The following is a 16,913-nucleotide window of genomic DNA, read 5'->3' on the forward strand; positions in this document are numbered from 1 at the left end:
CTTTAAAATTTCCTAGAATTTCTCTTAAATGTCACTAATTTTAATAGTGGCACTGCTGCTTTCTGGCAATGTCCTGATAGCGGCATCAAAGCAAAGAGCTAAAATTTTACTCACTTTGATTGATGAGCTCATTTTGTTACAGAGGACAAATTGGATTTTTTTTTAATACTGGTAGTAAAAATTAATGTGTGATGTTGCTTTACAAATGTTATTGCATCTCTGCCATAATACGGATTTCAGCAATAAAAGCACTAGCAGATAACTTCACCAGAAAGTTACCTCCCTCCCCTTTTAACTACCCTCAAATGTAAATGGTGCTTTCCTAATTTTATAATCCTTGTATATGTGTAGGGATGTATGTATTGACCGAAATAGGGTTGAGGGCTCTGGAGAGAGCAGTGGCAGTGGGGTAATAGTCTGTGTTTCCACTTTCCATCTAATTGTGATGTTTATTTCTTTTTATTTCAGCACCTCCAAGGTTTACACGAACTCCCGTTGACCAGACAGGGGTCTCTGGTGGAGTTGCCTCTTTCATTTGCCAAGCGACAGGAGACCCAAGACCTAAAATTGTCTGGAACAAAAAAGGAAAGAAAGTCAGCAATCAGAGATTTGAGGTATTAGGTCCATTGTTCTGTTTCTCTGGGGGAAGAATGTAACTGCTGAATTTTTGGTTTGTATGTTACTTGCTTGTTTTTCTCTGATACAAGATGTTGTAATCACTGAGATATGCCATTCCTTATGTTGTGTGTGATGGAAAACTTCACTCTAGATGGCTTCAGCTTTTTTAAAAAAGGGAATTTGGGGGTTCAGATGACTGACTTTTGTCGTGCTTGTACGAGGGCTCAAACAGTGTTCTTAGCATCCATCTGTAACCTCATCCTCAGACTGCTTCCCCTTAAGATGGCAAGATGCAGTCTCACATCCTCCCACATCCGAGACTAGAGGATGAGTGAGAGCTTTCTGTGCTATTGGCTCTTATTGAGTTTCGTGTTCATCACTGAACCAGTCTGTGTGGACAGCTGGATGGTACAGACTAACTCATTTATGTTAATCAGAATCTACCTCAGTTACTGGGAATGAGATCAGTTTCATCCAACCCCATGGCTTGGAATGAGGGAGTAGTGTTTTCCCAAAGGGAATTCAAGTTCCTGTTATCCGAAAGAAGGGGAACAGATACTGGACAGCAGATTTAGTTGTCCACTATACTTCACACCTGTGTTTTACAGGTAGCATGGACTAGAAAGAGAACTTAGCTCCAGTGTGTTAGTGTGAAGAACTGCTCTGAAGGAAACATACCCAACCAGGTTGATAGTTGATAAACCTACTGATGAAGTCGATTTTGTTTATTCAGGAAAGCTTAGTGCATTGAAGATGATGATACATAATTCAGATCTTATTTTGGGTGTTTTTAAGGAGCCTATGGTTTATAAATTTGCTCCTTCTGGAGGAGAAAAATAGGTGATAAGCTATTTAGAGAAAAATTGGAAGAAGCACACAATACCATGCCTGTAATTTAAGATATGAAGAGGATAGATTGATTTTTAGAGAGCACTTAGACCTCCAAACTGACCCAAAATGTGAAACTCACCTCCTCTTACCTGAGTTTCTGACTACTTTATAGCCTAATTCACAGTTTGGCAAATTAAAACAATTCCCAGTTAAATGAAACAAAGCAACGACAAAATTCAGAGCATTGTGAGTTTATTCATTTTTCACCAGTTCTCAAAGAGCAGGAAATGGACCAAATGCATAAAGAGCATAATTACACTGGTGAAAATTGAAATCTGGCCTGTAGTTTACAAATGGTAAGTTTAAAATTTTGTTTGTTTGAAGATCAGATACCTACAGTGATTTAAACATAAACAAAAAGAATATCTTAATCTTTGAGAAATATTTCCTACATTGTCATAGGAAATGATGTGTGTGTGACTTTTGGTGCACATATACTTTTTAGTTTAAATGAAATTCACTTTTTTGTCAAAGAAGTTTGACATAATGCTTGCTAGTGATGATGGCTTCTTGACAAACTCTTGTAACAAAGTTTAAATTATAACAGTAAACATTTCAAAGCAGGAGGTCTGCTCAGTACATAATTCCTAATGAGAGTCAAATAAACATCCAGAAAAAATTATTTTAACACAAAGCGGCTACATCAAATAGTACTGTGTCTTGGGCTGTGAATCCTTCATATCTGTAAAAGTATATTGTATTTTTTGGTTTCGCTAGTTTCTAAAGCCCATGAGAGTATGAGTGAGACTGATTTTGTTCCCTCTTCTATCTCCAGTGGCAAATATAGCATCTGGCCTAGAGTAGGTACATAATTAATACTGGGTGTTAAATCGGGTTTGCAAATTGGAGATTACAATATTAGCATCTAATGTGTATATTGTTTGTTGAAGAAAATAGGTCTAAACCTAGGAAGTAGTTCAGAAATGTAAGCATGCAATGACATGTAACAATTAATCAAAAGTTAAGAGAGTAGATCCTAAGAGTTCTCATCATAAGTAGAAAAACCTTTCTTCTTTTATTGTATCTATATGAGATGATGGATGTTAGCTAAAACCTACTTTGGTCATCATTTCACAATATATGTAAATCAGACCATCGTGCTATATACCTTAAACCTTATATAGTGATGTATGTCAATTATTTCTCAATAAAACTGAAAAAAATCAAAATTCAAATTAGTATTAAAGATGTTTAAACCTTTCTCTACATTAAGCTATAGGATGCTCAAATATATATATATATATATATATATATAAATTATAGCATATTTGACAAAGATTCCAGTAGCTATGAAACTTTATTCTCCCACGATGCATAGTAGATTCATTCTAAAGTGTGTGATATTTTTAATAGAGTTGAAAATAAATTGTGGTGCATTGAGAAATGGGATGTTTTGACTATCTCTGTGAATTTAGAATGCAAATGGGATGTGGAAAGGACTTGAAGTGGCCATATCTTAAAAACATTCAATCTCTTTTTTCCGTATGTTGACACTTATATACAAAATCTGGGATTGATCATCTAGTAAATATATTTATAAAGCATTCTTAATTTATTCACAATTTAAGCACATGGATATATTATTCATAGGGAAATGCAAAAAAAAAAAAACCCACCATCTCAGTGAACAGCTGGAAAAACACAGCAGAGTTATAGAAAAGACAGGTAGAGGACTCTACAGTTTTGTATGCATATTTATCAATATTATCAACATCATTTTTTAAAAGTATTACTTGAGTAGGTGACAAATACCTAACTGTTTCAAAGTAGAGTCCATAATGATAGTGAATTCAGGCTTACTGTTTAGGACATTAATTTTCTGCCTGGTGAAGCAAGCCTCCATTTTACAGCAAGAATGCCCTAAAAATGCAGAAAATGCTAAGCTAAAACAAATACTGGAATGATTTATGGCAAAATTAATGCATGCCATCAGACTCTGGGGCTATGAAAGCCATTTCATTGGCTGCCTAAGTACTAGATTTATGTAGTTTCTCTTCATGGTTTGCTCATCTATACTGTTCAGGATGAGACATTTTAAACCAGAAGAGCTATGCATACATTATTTCTTCACCTTATCGTCCAATTACTGAATGGATCCACATGTGCATATGTGCTATCAGAGACAAAATAATTTAAGAAGTGTATCCATCATAGCAGCAAGTCTCTTGCAAAATTAATAAAAAGGTCAAATTGCCCTAGATACATATACTAGAATATTTTCATGATTAAACCCTGGATGGTTTTCTGTAGAGACAAGAAATCTACATTTTTGCATATGTAGTTTCATGTCTTTCCATTCTGCCATATAGGATTCAGTACATTAGAGCAATTATTCTGTTTCATCACTGTATCAAAATTCAGTCTCAAAATGCTTCTGAGTTTATTCTGAGCCTAATGGCTGGTTCACCACTGCATTAAGAGATTTAGCTGAGAGGCAGATGATAGTAACAACACCTGTGACAGCTATTGTTTCCTCTAATAGGTAATAGAGTTTGACGATGGATCTGGATCAGTTCTCAGAATACAACCCTTACGGACTCCGCGAGATGAGGCAATTTATGAATGTGTGGCCTCGAATAACGTGGGAGAAATAAGTGTATCCACCAGACTCACAGTTTTACGAGGTAAGTATTCAAGTGCAAGGCTGCTGCTTGTGTAGTTGAAATTCTGTATCACAGGTGTTCTTTTGTAGAATCATTGAAAAGACTACAATTTTCATGACACTTAAATGGGAAATGAATTGAAGTAAAATACTGATTAGGGTCAAACTTTATTTAAATAGACAGAGGGTGCCTTCTCTCCTAGGACTTAAAAAATGCTAGTCGGGGAAAGGAAAGAAAGTCCCAAAGAAGTGCTGATTTCAAATGCCAGATACCATTTTGATTTTTGGTAAAGAGCCTTGATAGGAAGCAGGGTATGCTACTGTTTTGCATGTTAGCTTCACTTGTGTGTGGATTTTTCATATCTAGGCCAGCAACTACTTTTTGGAAATTACCAAAGCTGACATTGGTGTTTGCAAAATTAAAGGAATATCTACTACCTAAAGATGAGTTCTTATTAAGCAGAGGAATCAAGAACAAGAAAGGCACCTTTCTTCTTTATGTCCTAAAAAAGTGTTTTGTTTCAGTCTTTTATATTTCTTGAACTAACATCTGTTGATGCAAAGTGATTGGAAACAGTGTGTCCCCTTCTGTGTTTCCAGCTATGTGGCTTATGCAACGTGCCCAAAGCATGGGCTGACTTGCTAAATCTGTAGTACGGTGTATCTACTTCCAAGACTTCCTTTAGAATGACAGTGCTAGAGAATAATGGCTAGTGATTAATAATGCTCTGTTGTATTATATATGTAATTCAATCTTTTGTATAGAGATAAGAATATTGCCTAATTTGGCTTGCGTCGTAGTTGACATTTCCAGACTAACCCTCTGTGCCTTTGTTTCTTTCTCATACACACTTGCATTTGTCTGTTTGTTTTGTATTGCTTTGAACTTTGCTTTGCTTGATTCCACAACTTAGTAAAATAGCCTTTCTTCAGATGAATGGAATTAGAAAGAAGAGATCATAATTGAATAATCTTAGAGGAACATATATAGAGTGAGAGCATTTCTCCTCCATTCCATCCCCCCCCACCCCCGCTTTGAGGCATGTATGTTTCTCTGTATGTTTTATACAATCAAAAATATTTTCTTTTAGATCTGTTTAGTACCAAAATTAATCAGTCAATCTGAGAAGTCTAGAAAATAATATTTACATATACATCCTACACTATGCTTTAAGTACTATAAAATCTTACTAAGTCTTAGGGGAAATATTGACCAACTGGATATAGATCTTTTAATTGCATGTAACAGAATGCTGCTTAAAAACAAACAAGTCAAATTTGAGCTACATTTCTGGCCATTATGACACACTGTGTTCATATAGGAAATTCTCCATCCCCCTGTAAACATATAGACATGTTGATAAAATATTTGAAAATACAATTAAATGTGTGGTTAGGTTTACAAACGTGAAAGAAATTTCCAGGTGCTCAAGTGCTTCGGATAAGAGATAATTTGTAATCTTATAAACCAAGGTAATAACCAAATGGACTATATGATTTAGGGCTGAAGTTTTAACTCTCCAGCAGGACACAGACCTATATAAAATAAGAGGAGCTAGATCAGCTTTCTGAACAAGGTAAGAATTCTAGCACTATTTCTGCAGTGCGATACTTAGAACCCAGAAGCTAACATAAAAGCTGGTCAGAAACGGTGAATCCCATGGAGTGTGGAACAGACAGCCATGTAAGGACTCACCCCACAGAGACATCACCACAGTTCAGGCCATACAACCCCAGATGAGGTCATTTATTCTCAGATGGGCTCATAGGCACCAGTTCTAAAGCATGAAAGCCAGTTCCAACTCATGAGGGACAGGAAGCCCAATCAGTGAGAGTAGAAATCATAGTCTGTTAACTATAGATAATTGAACTGTATGAATGGGTTTTAAAAGAAATGAATTCTAAATATTTGTAAAGGTAAAGAGAGGAGTAAAATCTGTTAGGTAAGAATAAGACTTTAGGAAAAAAAAGAGCAGTTAGTAGTTAGAAGTCAGATTTCGGAGCTGAAAGGGACCTTGGAGACTATGTTTATACATACTGTAATATGTATATATGTGGATATACATGTATGTGTTCACATAAACTTAGATAAAAGGTCTGAAGGTTGTTGAGTAATTTTGGGGGCCATTCATATAGGAAGCTAAATCAGATTCGCTGGTCTTCTTTAAAACTTCTAATCTTTGCTTATTCATGTAGTTTATAACTAATGCTATTATGTAGAAAACGTATTACAAAGATGCAATCAAGTAAAAGTTATTAGAAACTTTTTAGGTGTTTTCGCCTTCTGAGTTCCCGGAACAAACCCCTTAAAAGGAAACAGTGGCAGTCACTTGGGTTGACTTAATCTTTATGCAGTTGAGGAAGGAATTAACAAGAAGTTGGAGGAAAATATCACTTTACATAGACATTCATATGGATTTATGTTTTCCTGCCTCCCAGTTGACTGAGGTCCTCCCATCTCATCTGCTTTTATCCAACTAGCTCCCACATAAAACGAATACATTTGAAAATTTTAATGTAATCTTGACTTTCTATGTGCATATCTGTCATATATAAGTACATTTGTATGAAAATTTATAATTCTAGTAAAGTACTTAAACCTTATTTTTTTAAGACTATGTTTAGCAATTTTGGAAATGTTTCATGAGAAAAACTCAAAGGTATTTTGGATAATGAAAAAGTAGTCTAAACATTACCTTAAAATAGAATATTTTTATATATCCTTATAGGATGAAATAAGTGGAGTTGGGAATTATCTTGTTTCCTAGAGTTACCTCTTTGTTTAAAATTTCTAAATAACAGTAATCCTATTAGTAATAGTCTTTACAAATATCCCAGTGGTAAACTGACATTTCTAGATTATGAACGTTGTGAACAGTTAACTAGATGAATGTGAAGAGTTTCATTCCATAGTTGATGGGCTTCGTGCTCATTTTAAGTTCACTTTTTCTTGCAAATCACATCGGCAGATACTCAGGCTTTCTGCTCTGCAGTGGATGGAAAATACTTTGCACTTTTCATCCATACCCATCGTTAGATGCCCATTTTGTCCACATGGGTCATTTACTTTTTACCCACTCTGCTGACAATGCCAAAAATGTGCCAGCTGTCACGATGGGTTTTGTCTAAGTGGACTGGATGGAGATCACTAATTTATTTCACACAGGCCACTAGAGGACCTAATTAATTGGAGATTTAATCATCTGACCTGTACAGCTAATGCAGAAGACATTGAAATAATACTCTGACCACCCATGTGCATTGAAGGGAGTACTTCAGGGAAAATCTTCCCTGTGTAGCTCGTTTCAAATTACCCTCGCTCTGAAAAACTGTTTTCATAAGGAAAGATAACTACAAGCTCGGGCTGAACATACCCTGGAATGAGATACTTGAGCAATTACCATTTATATGCTGTAGGCTGCAGTTCATGGAAGAAGTAGTGGGAGAAGTGGGGTTGAATGTGGTACTTATGGCCTCCAGGTCACTTAAAACTTTTTTTGGTTGCCCTGCCTGTGGAAACACAAGAACATACCATCTCCGTAGTTCTATAGCACTTAAAGGGGCTGAGCATAGCTGGCATACACGTTTCCCTTCTACGCAGAACTTTAAGTGAAGGCCTTCACGTCTCACTGAGTGGTTATTAAGGGTTGAGTCTTACCTAATTGTGGGATTCTGCTAAGGACTTTGGATTTGATATTAAGCTTTCAGTGAAGGGCAAAGTATAGGACCAGAGAGGGTGTTTTAAGAAGAGTGATTATCATCCAGATGGAATTGGTTCTTTCTGAATCTTTGGTTCACTGGCCACAGTTTCCTCTTGTCTAAAGGTATTACATTACTTGTAAATGTATGATAACTGGGGATGAAAATGTTCTCTCAGATATATCTTGTCCACCACTGGACAGGGAAAATGAGATATCACCTTCCATAGACTTTTCTTTCCTATAAGAGTCCAGGAGCATCTGCCTGTTTTAGACAAGTAGAAAGACAAGAATCCCCTTTTCTTGGGACTTCCCTGGTGGTCCAGTGGTTAAGACTCTGTGCTTCCACTGCGGGGGGCACAGGTTCGATCCCTGGTCGGGGAACTAAGACTCCATATGCGTGTGCTGTGCTGCATGGCCAAAAAAAAAAAAGAAGAATCCCTTTTTCTTGCTCACATGACTCCCCCTCTCTAAGAGAAAGTTCTAGAAAAATTTAGTCAACTTTGTCTCTGATAGTCTGAGATGTCTAAATGTCATGTTTCTTGAATTTAGGTGTTTTTTTTAGGTAGTAATCAGAAAATACACATTTTGTTGTCATCCAAAACAGCATGTACTATGTCATTTTTCTAAGTTTAGTGGATTATCTGCTGAGACTTGCCCATTCTGAAATAACACTGATCCCCAAACCAGCACGAGCATTACCACAAGAAAACAGAGTATGATATATACCATTGTTGCTGTTATCTTCTAGCTTGTTCCTAGAGCACACACAAAGTAAAATTGTTGTCAACAAAAGATAGCTGGCCAAACAGACAATTGAGTTGCCTAGTTTTACAGGTATACCTTATGAAATGGCACTTGTATTTGAGGATCTACTCCACATACGTGCGTCACAGTTTATGAATAATCACCATCAAGACATAATACACAAAGTCCTCAAGTCCAGGTCTCCAGTAATTTGAGTTCCAGCTCTGGCTCTGTCCCACAGTAGCTGTGACATCTTGAGCAAATCTATTAACTTCCCTGTTCTTTTACTTCTTTATTTATCTTGGTGCCGTGTGCACAGGGAAGGCAGTGAATTGGTGATCACTCAGATCCCTGCTTTCTAGCTTTCTGTGATTTGGTGACATGCTTATTTCAACAAGTCAGTTCTTGCAAGATGGAAAAAAGATGCTCCCTGCTCCCTGAAGGTGACTGTTACTGATATAGTAAAACACACAGTGAGCAGTTGGATGAGACAGAAAAGGCATTTCACTGGGAAATGGAGAGAAATGTTTGCATAATAGGTCTGTTTCAAAAAAAAATGTAAGCCATTATAGCAGTTGTTTAAAAAACAAAAACAAAAACAACTTTTACTATCTTTCAGGGAGAAGGCAGTCAACTCTCTGCCATCGTGCACTACCCTGTGATCAGAATTAGCATGTTCGTTACAGTCTCATTTTATTAATGCCTCTTTTTGAAGATGAACACAGTTGTCCCTGCTGTGAAAATGGTACTTTGCCGTTTATGTTATAAAATGGTCTCGGCTGGGGATCCAAGCTAGGAACATTAAAGAACAAAGCACAGCTGCTTGACTGTCGCACAAAAGGATTTTTAGGAAAGACTGAAACAAAAGGAAGGATGGCCAACACAGAACAAACTTGCTGACGATTACGGTACTGAGTGAAGATTCTTTGAAAAGGCTTATAAAATAGTTGAGTACTTGGAATACATTGATACCAACACGATAAAGCCTCTCTGAGTACTGCATTTCCATGCTGAAAAGAGCTGGTGGTGGGCAGAGCCATATAAGTAAACAGAAACTTCTGACTTTCTGTAGTACTTACAAATAACTACTCTTTACGTATCAGTGTTGACAAAGGCAGGAGCCCATGTGAACAGTTCCGTGGAGACCCTAGTGCGGAGAAACATTAAAACTTATTATATTTCGGAGAATGAGCGTGTGTGAGCTGAGGCTCTGAGTGTTCCCTTGTGATCAGTCTTTTAAGGACCTTCCTGTTGGTGATGCATGTTGTTTTCTTTTAATCATTATCACTTGTTTTTCCATGCTGGGGTTATGTCTTAAAAGGGCTCAGAGAGAATGAGTGCACTTGTGAATTACTGCATTTAAGTGAGAACAGTTTCTACTTTAGGCTTCATATTATATTATTTAAGATAATTTTAAAATGAATATTGAGTCATGTGAGTGTTTACTGTTGATTGATTTGTTAATGGAGCCGTAGAAACGTCTAGCTGGGAGGGAATTTGGTGTACCGAGCCAAATCTCTTACGTGTTTGATGGAAGAAACCAAGGTCCAGAGAGTTTGAAATGATTTTTTTCTTGGTCATACAGCTAAGATTTCCTTTGGGTTTCACCCAGTCAGAAATAATCCCTGCCGTATTATGTTGTGACAATGTATTCTAGCCCTTCAGATACTCACTTATGATGTACAAGACATTGTCCAGGAAGAACTATGTTCTTCCAGCTCACCACCCACAGACAAGCGGAGGTGACCGAAAACAGTGCTGTCGTGCTATGGGTGTGCAAAGTGGAAAAACTCCACCATGATGATGCATCATGGGAGAGAAGAGGTCTCTGTTGAGGCTTGAAGGCTATGTAGGGTTTTATCAGGCAGAGCTAGTGTGAGAGACTGTTAGGGATAGAGAAAGTTTCATGAACCTGATTATATACACAGGTAAGAAATTGCTAAATATTTGATGGTGGGTGTGGGTGGTATATTAGGGCTCTCCAGAGAAATGGAACCCATATAAGTATATGCATATTTATACTTTTTTTGTTTATATATGTAAAGAGATTTATTATGAGGAATTGGCTTATACGATTAAGGAGGCAGACAACACCCGAGATCTGCAGGGTGAGTCAACAAGCTGGAAGCCTAGGAAAGCTGATGGTGTAGTGTGAAGACTGGCAGACCCAGACTTGAGACCCAGGAAGAGCTGATGTTTCAGTTTGAGTCTGAAGGCAGGAATGTGCCAGTATCCTAGTTTGAAGGCGATTGGGCAGGAGGAATTTTTTTATTTGGGAGAGGTTCATTCTTTTTGTTCTATTCAGGCTTTCAACTGATTGGATGAGGCCCCCCTCACATTAGAAAAAACAGTCTGCTTTACTGGGTCTTTTGATTTAAATGTTAATCTCATCCCAAAACACCCTTACAGTGACACCCAAAATAAGGTTTGACCAAATGTCTGGGCACCTTGTGGCCCAGTCAAGTTGAACATGAAATTAACCATCACAGGTAGGTATAAGCAGTAGTTGCTCAGAATAGAGTAGAAGTTAAAAGAGTAGTAGTAGAAGAAAATGAGGTTGGGACATACTTCATTGGCCAAAGAGATTAAACTACACAAGTGAGAAATCATGTGACTAAGTTAATATTGACCATCTCTATATGAGTTGAAATTTGCAGAGGTTTACTAAAAATACTGAAAGTAACATATCAAACAATTCACGGTGCTTTATATGCAATTGATGTTTATATTTTAAAACTGGATATTTGGTTGACTTTCATTGATAAAATTTGAACAATTTTTAAAAATTCAACTTTCTGGCTTTCAAAATTAGTTTTATTTTAAGCTACTAATTAAGATGTAGTTTTCAAAGTTGTACATGCATAATTTGGGGGGGATTTAGGGCATAGATATACCAAATGCCTCATCTAGGGTTTAATTATGAAAATCCTAGTTATATAGCTCCTTAGAAGAGCAAGTAACTTATTTTATCTTACTAAAAAAAAAGACTTGTGAATTAATGCCACATTAAACACAAATATGATGACATACATCCTAGTATTCTTAATATATCTTATTAAAGATAGTGGGACAATTTAAAGACTGTCTTATCTATGATCTTTCTAAATGAGCTTGTGTTTTAATTTACATTTCAGAACTTTCCATGCCCTTATTTTTTGTATCTTTAACATTTACCCTTGATTTTTAAACTTTATCCTTGCATTAAATATGCATATATTATTTTCACACAGTGGATTTTTTTTTAACAAGTAGATTTTGGCCACAAGGTAACCCTATTAATTTTTTTTTTTTCTCACATACGTGATGATATGTGTGTGTTCAGGCAATAAAATTTGATCTCAGTTTGGGTTTTCCTAGAAGAGAGCCTACATTTTTTCAGAATATAACACCAAAAGAGCTGTTTAAAAGAGTGAAACTGTGTATCATGAGTGAGACTAGCAAATTATTATCACAACTTTCAGGTATTTTCTATCCTTCTAAGTTTGTATGAATACTTCTTTTTGTTTGAGTATTTGTTTAATTGCATGGGTAACCACAGATCAGTCAGACAACTAGAAAATTAAAGATAGTGGGAAAGTATTAGCTCATAAGAACTTGATAGCTTTTAGTAAAGTTGATTGTTATTTATCAATACTTACACCTTGTATAGTTAAACCAAAAATTCTGTTTGGGAAATATATTTGCATATATAGGTATGTGTACATATATATATGTTTTATACATGCAATGTATATAGTGTAGTGTGTGTGTGTATGACGTGTTGGCTTCGTAGCACTTTGCAATATGTGAAATTATATTCTTTATTTCTTGAAACTTTTATGTTTCCCTCCCCCCTTTGTCTATAAGCTCCATTATATTTTTCTCTGGCCTAGAAATGTTCCTAGCATTTATTGGGCACCCAACAAATATTTGTGAAATGAATGTATACATATAAAGAGGGGTATATAGATATGGTTATGTAAACACATACAGTGTATTGAGACCATTTGAGCAGGAATTTATCTCACTCTATGTATAATGGACAAAAGTGATCATTATTTCATTAGTCACTGTAGGATGGAGAGTGTGACTGAGACCCAGAAAATCAAGGCAAATGGAATGAACGCTACAAAGAGAGGTAGTGAAACAGAGGGAACCACAATGGAAAGAGAATGCTCTTTGTAGCTAGATAGACATGGGTTCCTATCAGTAGTCCACTGTTTCTGACCTATATGGGTTTAGACACATTACTTATGTCTAAACTTGAAGCTCCTTATCTTTAGATGTGGCACAGTGACTCAGATATAAAAGTTGCTGCCTTCTCCCATTATCCGTTTGAAGCTGAGCTCTTTGGTTTGGCCCTCTTGTCCACTGCTGAATCCTCAGCGTCTGGAATAGTGCCTGTCTATGGTGATGGGAAAAAGGGTAGGACTGACAATTCTGGAAAAGTTTTCTGTGCCTTATAAAACATTGCTTAGTCCAAAGGACTGAAAATCAGCTTTTCACATGGAAATAAGGTAACATGAGAGTCTGAAAATATACATGCATTGCCAAGTTATTGGGGACAACTGAAGATCATTTATTGGTACAATGCTCTCTAATATGCAATATCTAAGAATTTTGACTTCTTTTTTTCCCCTAGTACATTTGCGCTTAATGTTGTGTTAACACACGTTCCCATAGTCTTCAGAATTTCTTGTACATTAGGCCCCGATAGTCAGTTGCTTGGACCGCCTAGGTCAAACTAAGGTCATACCTAAAATGGGATTTCTGTTCTATTATGTCTGGACTGTCCCAGATCACAGAATAGATAAAAACCATTAATTTTTTTAACGTCTTTGAAAATGCAGCATCATTAGTTATGTATTTTAGAAGAAGTGGGAAAATCTCATATATTGTTTCAACCTTTAAAGAGGTAATGGAAAAGGATTTTTGTTTGTTTTCTTCTTCCGGTTATGCTACTGCCTTGGATGTAGGAAGTGAAAAAAGGTGTGGTTACGAGTTCAGGTCCTGCCAACAGATGTCTGAGTTCAAATCGTAACTCCACTGTTTGCTCTGTGGCTTTGCTCACGTTTCTCTTAAGCTTTAGCTTCTTTGTTTGTTAAGTAGAGATACTAAGGCCTATTGCCTGAACTTGAGAGGGTGATTCCAGGAGATGATCCACGTAAAGCTTTTAGCAAAGTGCCAGGCACTCAGTTAAAGTGAGTCATCGTGGAGGATATCGTTAGTCTTACCAATACGATTACTACCAGTAATATTACAATTATCAATAATTCATTTTAAATTATTTTGATTAAAGGGCACTGCCGTATTTGTAAAGCAGAATTTTCTGGCACAGGCAGAGCCATCTCTGTAAGGCCAGGGAAACACATACTTTATAGTCATTAAGTTGTGCTGCCTTGTCCACTAATAATTCTACGGGCCAGATGCGTGAGACACCAATTGGCTACTGTGGGTTCCACAGAGTATTTAAAATTTGAATGTCATCCTGACATAAGTGATTAGGGTGTGTACTTAAGAGAAAATGAGAGGAAGCTTTTCTTTTATCCGCAGCAGAGTTATCTCCCATACTTAGACTAGAAGTGTCATGAAGGCAGGACTTTTCTCTGCTCAAGACTGAGCACCCCGCACAGTGCTCAACATGTTATAAGTTTTCAGTAAATATTTGTTGATTGAGTGAGCAAATGACAAGTTTAACAAAGGCATTTCTAAATATTTTTTCTTCCAGAACTACTTCATGTAAGGTTTTATTTTTAAAAATCAGAAATAACAGAATGTATTGCTTCCACATCAAAGATAAGCACACAGTGCATGAGAAGCAATTTGTATTAAATTCATGAATTTATTCATTTGATAATATGGTTCTCCCTATGCCAGGGATTGCGCCAAGTGTTGGGACTAAAAAGATGGAAAAGACATTACCACCACCTGCCTTCAAGGAAGCTACAATCTCTGTTTGACAGAAACCATAATTTTGGTCAAAACGACAAGGCAGTTATACATATATACTGTCATTGGGGATAATGAGGTCTATTTTTAGAGGTGTGCTCATAGTAATTCAGCTTACGCCTTTCTAAGTTAGTACTTGCATAAGAAGGACTAATGTCTCCTTGAAGATTCCATCAATATGACAGTAAGGTTTGTTGAAATGTAAAATGTGTTTGACGTATGATGCCTCAACTGACAGAAAAATTAAACTTGCCTTTTTTTCCTGATGAGTAAAAATATTCTGAGGGAAAATTATATTTTATCCGTAGAAAGATTTGGGATATACTTTGCTTGGGTTTTGAGAAAATATGATGCAATAAAAAGCTTAAGTAATTACCTTCAAAGTAATATTCCCATTTGTTTCTCTCCCAACTAATAGTAAAAGGAGTTATTATTTCAGCACCATTTTTTATGACTATTTTTTGCTCTGGGTGGAGATGACAAAGCATGCCTAAATAGGAAATGATTTTAATGTGTACTAATAAAATACCTTAAAACATCTTCTTCCTCAGACAACTTCTTTAAACAAAATTAATTTTCATAATGAAATATTTATTTATTAAAAAAAAATGGAAGTTCAGGTGCTTCTACCCTTGAGGAAAATCCATTAGTGTATACTTCAAAACAGGAACATTCTTAGATCTGTTACTTCCTAAGGCCTAACAACTTGGGTTAGAACCCTGTACCCTAAAGAACCTTCTGTTTACACTTGAGTTTTATGCATGTCATAGTATCTTATGATGACAGATCTGAATTTCCAGGTATTGCCAAGCCTGTTATAAACTGACATCAAGTGCTACAGCGGACTTAACTGGGAGTCCCATTAATCTTTGTTGAAGATGCATGAATAAAGTTAGCACTTACCCACTCAACAGCAAATGGAAATCCCTTGTCTCAGCTTATCAACAGCTAAATCATTGCTGAGGAGGAAGAGTTCGCTTGGACTTAAATTGTTCTTTGCAGTAATTTACCGTAAACCAGCTACAAAGAGGTAGGAGGACATTCAGTGTTGCCCAGTGGGACTGGGGTTTAGCTAGTCTTGTCTTAATTTCGTATCAACATGTTTAAAAGATGGCTCTGATAACTCAAAAACAAACAAAATATGTTGATATGATATGTTTTAAAAAGCCTGACCAACTACATGCAAACAGTGTTGATTAAGCCCAGAGGCCATTCTTCTTGTGTCTTCCAGTGATGATTCCTTGGTGAAAGGCCCTCACCAAACCATCTCCGTGTTCTGGTGCCAGAAAATCTAGAGGGGTGTGGTGGAGGGGAAGTAATCTGATGTGGAGTTGAGGTAGAGACAGATTTACCCTGCAGCTAAGGAAACTTCACTGTCAAGGCCCTCACTTACCTGGTGCCTTCCAAAGCCCTGGGAGGGCCTAGTAGTATGTTCAGTTGATTGTATGTTTGTTTGTTTTTTTCCCTAAATTTTGCAAAAGTAGTATTTTTGCATTTGTTTTCATAAAGTAGACCTCTAAAATTTCATGTTTCAAGTGTTATAGAATCTAGATCTACCACTAAGATAAAACTAAGAGATATATGATTGATAAAGAATATTAATTGTGGATGTGAGTCTAACAGATGGTAGGATGAATGTCTTTCCCGACTCACTCTCCTTTGATCAGCAGACTTAAAAGGACTTTGCCAAATGTTTAAAATTCTGAGTCCCTACATTTATGGAGAGGATCTTAGCTGTGTTTGCTTCCTCTTCTGTTTAACATATAAGGTGCTCATGGAGTGAACACATGCTGCCCTCTCCATAAGGATGGTTGTACGCTTCACATAGGATCCCTCCCCCGACCCCCTGTTAACTGAACTTTATCTGGTTATGTTTTATTCCTCCATTCGAAAAGGCCAATTTTTCTATTGCTTCTCTTTCTATCCGAACATCAACACCAACACCAGCACCATCACTGAAGCAAAATAGTCTTGTCTGCAAGACACTAATGGATTCATAATTTTAATTTTAATATAATTTAGTTATAAAGTTTAGTGTTATTATTTACAAAATTCATCAAATGAATTTCTGAGCTTATTCTCTGTGAGTGACATGTTGTCTTGTATGTCAGAAAAGAGACAAGGAGGAAGACAGGCATGGTTGAGGCTGCTTTTCTTAAAGAGTTTTTCTGTAAAATGAATATTTACAAGATCTTCAGATTTCTCTTCTCACTGAGGAGACATCACAGAACCTGTTTACATTTTCATGTTTTACAGATATTGGAAAAGAGAAATAAGTAAATAAATACAAATAATAAAAGAAAAAAAAATTCCTGCACAATTAAGAATCACCAGGGCTTCCCTGGTGGTGCAGTGTTTGAGAGTACGCCTGCCGATGCAGGGGACACGGGTTCGTGTCCCGGTCCGGGAAGATCCCACATGCTGCGGAG

The 16,913-nt window shown here is 36.6% G+C and overlaps 1 protein-coding gene across 14 annotated transcripts in view; it reads left to right on the top strand.

The window, feature by feature from the left end:
• PTPRD (protein tyrosine phosphatase receptor type D) overlaps positions 1-16,913 on the top strand; it is a 2,135,645-nt gene that overhangs the window by 1,815,291 nt on the left and 303,441 nt on the right. For all 14 annotated transcript variants that reach the window (XM_079926376.1, XM_079926379.1, XM_079926370.1 and 11 more), the window contains 2 exons: positions 469-614; positions 3,992-4,133. In XM_079926376.1, the coding sequence (XP_079782502.1) occupies positions 469-614; positions 3,992-4,133 (288 nt within the window). The remainder of the gene's footprint in view (positions 1-468; positions 615-3,991; positions 4,134-16,913) is intronic.

Source organism: Stenella coeruleoalba (genome assembly GCF_951394435.1).
Source record: "Stenella coeruleoalba genome assembly, chromosome: 7".
Lineage (NCBI taxonomy): Eukaryota > Metazoa > Chordata > Mammalia > Artiodactyla > Delphinidae > Stenella > Stenella coeruleoalba.